This window comes from Pinus tabuliformis, chromosome 2_2 (assembly GCF_031772625.1).
Source record: "Pinus tabuliformis cultivar Carrire ecotype Pingquan chromosome 2_2, CPIR1, whole genome shotgun sequence".
In the NCBI taxonomy this organism is placed as follows: domain Eukaryota; kingdom Viridiplantae; phylum Streptophyta; class Pinopsida; order Pinales; family Pinaceae; genus Pinus; species Pinus tabuliformis.
In genome coordinates, this window is record NC_142300.1 from 313278159 (window position 1) to 313285375 (window position 7217).

Sequence of the window (7217 nt, forward strand, 5' to 3'; positions counted from 1 at the left end):
AATCATTATGAGGTGGATCCCACGAATTTAGCCTCCATCTAATATTCTATAATATTTTTAATAATGTAGACAAATTAAAAGTTGAGATTTATTTCCAAAGTAGTTATGTCATTTTTGTTTTTAACATTAAAATGATTAATTTAAAAAAATTATATTTGCAAGTATAATATGAAATGAGTTATGGTTTTTTGGACATGTAGTATTGATAAATCATGGTATTAGCCCATGATATTGTAACAAAATATATTTACACATTAAAATTTCCATGATAAAATAAGAAGAAATATCTATAAATAAAAATCTAGTTCCATACTTAATAATAAATTATTTTTAATAATAATAATATTTTAAAATAAAATTATAATTTAAATAATTTTATGATTTTTTAAATTTTTAATAACATATATTATGAAATAAATATTTTAATATTTATTATAAGATATGATCTTTCAATATTTACCGACCATTTAATTTATATAATTGATTATATTATTATATTATATTATATTATAATATTTCAAACAACAATATATCACAACAATAACATTTACCTTTACTGCTACATTACTCAATCCATAATACTTGCTCATGGGTACGATCAGTGACATTTAATGCTACAATTTTCAATCCAGAATGCTCGCCAAATATATACGACCCATCTGGCCTTTGAAAGTGACACACATCAATACAATTTGATATCAAAATATATAAGAGGAGGACTATTACTACATACGACATTCTCATAATTTAATGGGGCAACCTCGATTTTACAGTCCAAATCTAAACTGGACATTCTTTTTTACAGTACGTTATGTTTGCATGAGTTAACAGCGTTTGAAGCAAAATACAAATGAACTTGCAGGCTTCAAACCATGTATGAATGAAGTCAATGAATCAGAAGAAAAGGACCGAATAGAGCAGCTCGTTCCACGTATCAGGAAGACCAGGAAGACACCAATGGCTGCAATCTGCATAGCGGCCAGGATTCTTTTTCTGCTCCGCTGTTAAATCTAGGCTGTAAATTGAAGGGTGGGCGTCCTTTCTCAACAATGACAACGTTGTGATGTTTAGGAAGGGAACGCCTGATTTCATGCGGCTCACCACGCCCCCTGCTATTTCTAGCTGCGGAGGGTACGGCCCTGGATATGAAGACCCCAAGATCGGTTCTGTTTCCCCGTAACAGTTGCGTCCTGAACGATTGTTCCAGTCCCTTGCACTGTTAATCACAGATCATTGCGAAGTCAATGTGTGTTCAGAAATATAAAAGCAAATAGTCAGTTCCCAGGAATTGGAAGGATGGGTGATATTAAACCCACCTAGTGCAAATACCAGACCCACTAGAGAAGAACCATGGTTTAAAGAGACTTGAACTAGAGCATGGAGACTGATCCATTGCAGAAGAATAGACCAAATGACTGCAAATCCAAAGCAAAGAGCCCAACCAATATTGACAACAAATTGGAGGTGAATTATTCTAATAGCCCACATTGCAATCCAAGGAGCCTATGGATATGAGGGGCCAAAAACAAAAGGGCTAGTAAATCCAATTAATCAAGGAGAATGCATCATAGGAGATTTCCAACTTGCCCATTAGGGCCATGAAGTTCTATCCTCTTGCATAATGGCAATGGTACTTGCCATTCCATTCCCAAAGAACTCCATCATCAATTAGGACTGGGCCATATTGAAGTAATGGTGAGCTAAAGTGTCACAATAGAGTTGTCTCGTCACCATCACCTCATATCTTTCACATAGACCCTTTATAATTGTGATGGATGTAGATTGTACATCATTCTTCCTAGTTGTCTAGGATAAGGATGAGGATGGATGTAGTGGGGCATCACATATTAAACAAGTAGCTACAACCATGTAAACTAATTTGGATCTAGAAGAATTTATGGAACTTATCTACGAATCATGTAACTCAATTTGAATATAGAAGGGAACATGGAACTTATTTGTGAAAAAATATTTTTTAAACATTATAAATTTATGATTTTTTATTAAAATTTTAAAATATTTTTATTTTAAATTATTTGTAAAACATTTTAAAATTTTAAAATATTTTTATTTTAAATTATTTGTAAAACATTATAAAATTATAAAATTTATATTTTTTAAATATTTATATCTATTTTATAGCAATATTTTTCTAAGAAGATTTTAAATTTAAGATAAAATAAAAACATATTAATTTTTAATTTTTAAAATTTATTTATGTTTTATTTTTATTTTTTTTAATTCTATAAAATTAATATAAGAGATTATTTTATATCAATGAGAAATTTAAAATTACTTTTCATTAATTAAAAGTTTATAAATAATTAAAAGTAAGATTCTTTTTACTCTTTAAAATTACTAACCTATAACCATCTATTAAATTATAATAAATTTTATTATTTTCCATCTTTATTAATAATTTATTATTAAATTAAAATTCATATAAAAAACGAAGAAAATGTCTAACTTATCACCTTATAAATGAAGTATATCATTATACACATTGTATCCATTAAAATCTGGCATATTTTAAAGATTCAAAAAATTGTTTTTAAATTTGGTTAGTAGTAATTTAACTGTTACATGTTTTTTTTGGTTTGTTTTCTTCCGTTCTGTTTAAAATTTAGTAGAAATTTTTTAAGTTGTATAATTTATAAAAATTTATTATCTTATAAAAAAAATTTAATATATGAAATCTATTTTGTGAAATAGATTTTAAATAATTAAAATTCATATCTACAAATTACACCATAAAATTAATACATTTTAAACCACTAAAAAAGTTACATCCTAAAATTAATACATTTTAAACCACTAAAATTCAGATCTTCATTTAATAAATCCAAGATATGAAAACATTACCAAATAATTAAATTCAGAAATAATCATTAGTTTACCTCAAATGGGCACCGGAAAAACTACGGAAGAAAACTCTGGTTCTGTGGAAATCAATGTTTGAATCGATCCAGTTAGCCCAAGTCGTCAGCGCTTTCCTATACGCAACCATTCGATCCATGTCTCCGTAGAAATTCCTCCCATCCTGCATGTAATCCCACCTTTTTCCAAACAAGTCCACACAATTAATTTCACAAGTCCGCCATGAAAGAAAACGTATCTGAAGAGCTCGAGAATTGTAACATTTGTGGCTTACTTTCTTGCGTCGCGCCCACTGTGACCCCACCAATGCCCGGTTTCAAAAACCAGAAGATCCGCTTTCTTCCACCATCTTCCACTCAATTCAACCGAGTCCAGTTGAAGCACAACTTTCTCCTCTCCTCCGATCACTCTGCTCACCATGTCCACCAGGTATGGAGCCCACTGAAACGATACAGAAACTCCGTAATCCTGTTTCAATTAACACCAGTCTTATGATCTGGAAAAATAGTAATACCTCATTTTTTACATTATTAATAGCTGAATTTACATTCATTGGGGATTCTCGAATATTTTGGAAATTTAAATTCATCGCAGATTCGGGAATATTTTGGAATTGTAATAATCAGGAGCGAAATCAAATAGGTTATTTTATTTTTCTTTATTATATTTTTTAAATATTTAAAAATCTGTGATCTAGATAAGGATAAAGATAGTTGATTTTCCAGGTTACTAATAACTGAAATTAATTCTCCTGCAGATTCAGAAATGTTCAGAAAATTTGATAGACCAGAAGAAAGTGAAACATAATTGATTTCACTCATATTCATCGCATTTATAAATAATCCAAAATCTCTATTAAATAAAAAATAACTTATGAATACAAAAATTTTAGTGTTTGGAATAGGTTTACAAATGTCTCACCATTATTAATGGTAATTAAAATAATTTAGAAAAATTAGTGTCACAATGATCTTAAAATCAACTCAGATTGTTACTGCAACAGTGAACCCAAATTTTGTGATGGAATATTGTTACTGATCTTAAACCTTAAGACCGTTATTGATTATAACCTTTTAAAAACATAACATATTGTCCATAGAAACAACTTTTCTTTGGATGAATTGGACTGTAATCTGACTGTAGGTTGTGGTCTTGATGAATTGGATTGTGATCTGACTAAAACAGGAAACTTTTGTTGTTCACCATCATTTAAATTACATTCAAAGCTGATAGACACACTCTGGTAGGACTGTAATTTGCCACAGGTGTTATTATAAAGTGTTGAATTTATGGTATTATAAAGTATTGAATTTATTTAGACTGTAAATTTTTCAAATATCATAGAATTCAATTGAAAGTAGTGAGGTTAAAAAATTGACTTTACTGATATAACAATTGATTTTACTGATGTCTATTTAAAGTTGGCAGGCATACTCTTATGTGATAATAACTTGGGGTGGGTGTTATTACAACGTGTTGAATTTATTTGGATTATAAATTTTTTATATCTCAAAATTTAAAAAAATAACCAGGTCAAACAATTGACTTTACCACTATCAATAAAATTGTTCATGAAATTTGTAATAGATATAAAAATACCCATCACAATAACCCAAATTAAATCAAATCCTGATAAGCAAGCTGGATCTTTAATTCATTGGATTAATTGGTATTGAAAAAAAAGCAAGCTGGATCTCTAATTCATTGGATTAATTGGTATTGAAAAAAAAAACAGTAAGGCAGACAAGAATTTGCATAGATGCACATTACTGTGTTAAGAGCAGCTACATTACCAAGGCTTTGAAAGTTGAAATTGGGTGTCCTCTAAAGAAGACCGTGCGTCTGTATGGCAAAACTGAACTGAGAAGACACACCATAGACAGCCATTGATTGTTAGTCAGCGAATCCCCAACGAACATAATCGTCTTTCCCTTGAGTCTCTCCAGCAGGTACAGAGCGTTAAATCTGCAGCAAAATATAATTAAAACCCAACACAATTCACAAGATTAACACTATATCTATATCTGTATCTATATCTATATATATATATAAAATTTTCTGACCTCGGAATATTGTAGTCACCGGGCTGCCATCTCCATTTCTCGTAGTCGGAATCAGGCCTGCCATTACTTTGGCAGGTCACTTCGCCATTGAGATATGGACAAGTTCGTGAATCATAGAGAGGATAGGATAAATCGTGAACCCAGCTCCCTGTGAATATATCGCACTTCTCTCCCACAGACACTTCCGACATTGTAAAATTTTGGGGGCGATTTTCTGGTTTAAATGCATGGGTATGAATCGTATTGCTGGAAATTCTTGTTTCCGGTGAACTTGCAGTCAAATCTAAGGGATTGGATGAATTATACCAGTGGGAGGAACTTAGGCAAAGCCTGAAAGTGGAGAAGAGAATAATGAAATGAATGAACAGTACTGGTATTGCAGTCAGATGAAATGGGTATTGCAGATTGTACACGAATCTCCTGGAAGCCATGATTTCGAATGGACGTACCAGCAGGAGGAGCAGCTTTTACGCGGAAATGTGCAGGTCCGATACCTGTGTTTATGGGCTCGACCATATTTTTGGCATCTATCGCGAATTATGTCGATACGTTCTTAAGATTTTTTTAAGGTAAGTTAAAAAACTAGATGTGAAATCATTTTTTTTTAATTACATAGTGAATTGGTAACTGCTCCTTTTAATCTATGGGAGATCAAGGATCAAATCTCATAGCTGCCACTATCATAGCTGCCACTATAACACCAAGAGCATAACCAACCACCTGCAAGTCTGGTATACTAAGTTCCTATGAGTAACTGCTCCTTTTAATCTATGGGAGATCAAGGATCAAATCTCATAGCTGCCACTATCATAGCTGCCACTATAACACCAAGAGCATAACCAACCACCTGCAAGTCTGGTATACTAAGTTCCTATGATTTTAGCAAGAGCAGAATCACGGGAATTTGAACTTTGGTATGCCCAGACTTCGCTCATGTAACTTACAACACGTCATTGTACTCAATGAGATTTGAACTTTAGTATGCCCAAACTTCGCTCATGAAACTTACCATGAAACCACAAATCACTGTACACGATGTGCAATATTTTATAAAGGTGAGAGAAAGTTTTTTTTGGTTTTATTACCTTCTTTTGTTTTGTTTTCCCACGTCAGTGTTCCTTTAGGAAAAAATAGAAGTACACCCCTTCTTATATATTTGAGGATTAGTAATAAACTTTTAGTGCTTTGAGGTACTTTGGTATAGTTTATATTTATATAAGTTCCTTGAAGTGATTGTCTATTGTATATATCATTATATTATTTAATTTTAATTTTTAATTAAAAGAGATAATATGAGTGAAAGGGTTATAGTAGAAGGTGATAAGAAGTGACCCGTTATGCTGGAAGGAGATTGTAAATAGTGTATTATAAGGTGATCAAAATGTGATTCGTGACTATAATAATTTATTTTTTGATTAAGTGGTTAAAAGTATGAATGAATTTTAAAAAGTGATAATTTGGCGATATGAGTGGGTTGTATATTTAGAAAGGTAATGACCAACTAAATATGTAGTAAAAATAATGAGTAAATTTTAGTACAATGAGATAATAAAATTAAAAAAGATAATAAAATAACATTAACTTAATTATTTAATTTTAAACTTTTTATCATATCAATATAAAAATACTTATAAATATAATAATTTTTTCAAATAAAAAATGAAATTTCAATCCTCATACCACTCAATATCTCATAGCATCCCATTCTTCTAAAATAAAACAATTAAAAATAATACTCAAAATAAATCTACTTCATCCTTATCAAAATCCAAATCTGAAATTTTATTAAATATAAATTCATAATATAAATACCTCAATTTCTATTAAACATAAATTATATAAAAAACAAAATTTCCATATATTGCCATTCCATCACAAACCTTTTTGGTAAATCACATTCATTCACCATGCGTATGTGATATAGACTTTTTCTTGTGAATCTTAAATTTATGTAAATCCAACGAGTACCATCCTAACTTACACATGGTCCAATTTAATGCTTGGAAGTTGTTGTGCAGTGACTTTCGTAGTTGATTGGCATGTTAAGAGTATAAAAACCCATATGGATGCAGCCAAACCAGTCGGTGCCGCACAATAATTCATGTGATGTCGATTATATGGGGCCAAGCCAACTATCATGATTAGTGAGTATGTCTCATTATTTGTTTGTTTGGAAGTTCAAAACTGAACGCAACACCTTAAAATTGACGACACTTTATGTACCACGTTTTCCTCATAAGTGAGCTATGTAACACACGGAAACTATTAGTTGGCGAA

General features: G+C 30.9%; 1 protein-coding gene across 1 annotated transcript; it reads right to left on the minus strand.

Moving 5' to 3' along the window:
• Positions 1-602: 602 nt before the first annotated feature.
• On the minus strand, positions 603-5471 carry LOC149192547 (protein PMR5-like). Its single transcript, XM_089406404.1, has 5 exons — positions 4941-5471; positions 4671-4842; positions 3152-3345; positions 2898-3056; positions 603-1216 (listed from the first exon to the last, which is right to left on the minus strand). Exons 1-5 carry the CDS (start codon positions 5369-5371, stop codon positions 895-897), a joined length of 1278 nt encoding a protein of 425 aa, XP_089262530.1. The 5' UTR covers positions 5372-5471; the 3' UTR covers positions 603-894.
• Positions 5472-7217: the final 1746 nt, after the last annotated feature.

What these genes read in the sequence shown, in the direction of transcription:
- LOC149192547 (XM_089406404.1), bottom strand. Translation starts at nt 5,371, where the DNA reads ATGGCTTCCAGGAGATTCGTGTACAATCTGCAATACCCATTTCATCTG. An exon ending in GGTGACTACAATATTCCGAG is followed by an intron (nt 4,843 to 4,940) that starts GTCAGAAAATTT and finishes ATTTTGCTGCAG; the next exon opens with ATTTAACGCTCTGTACCTGC. An exon ending in TTTTCCGGTGCCCATTTGAG is followed by an intron (nt 1,217 to 2,897) that starts GTAAACTAATGA and finishes TGTGATTAACAG; the next exon opens with TGCAAGGGACTGGAACAATC.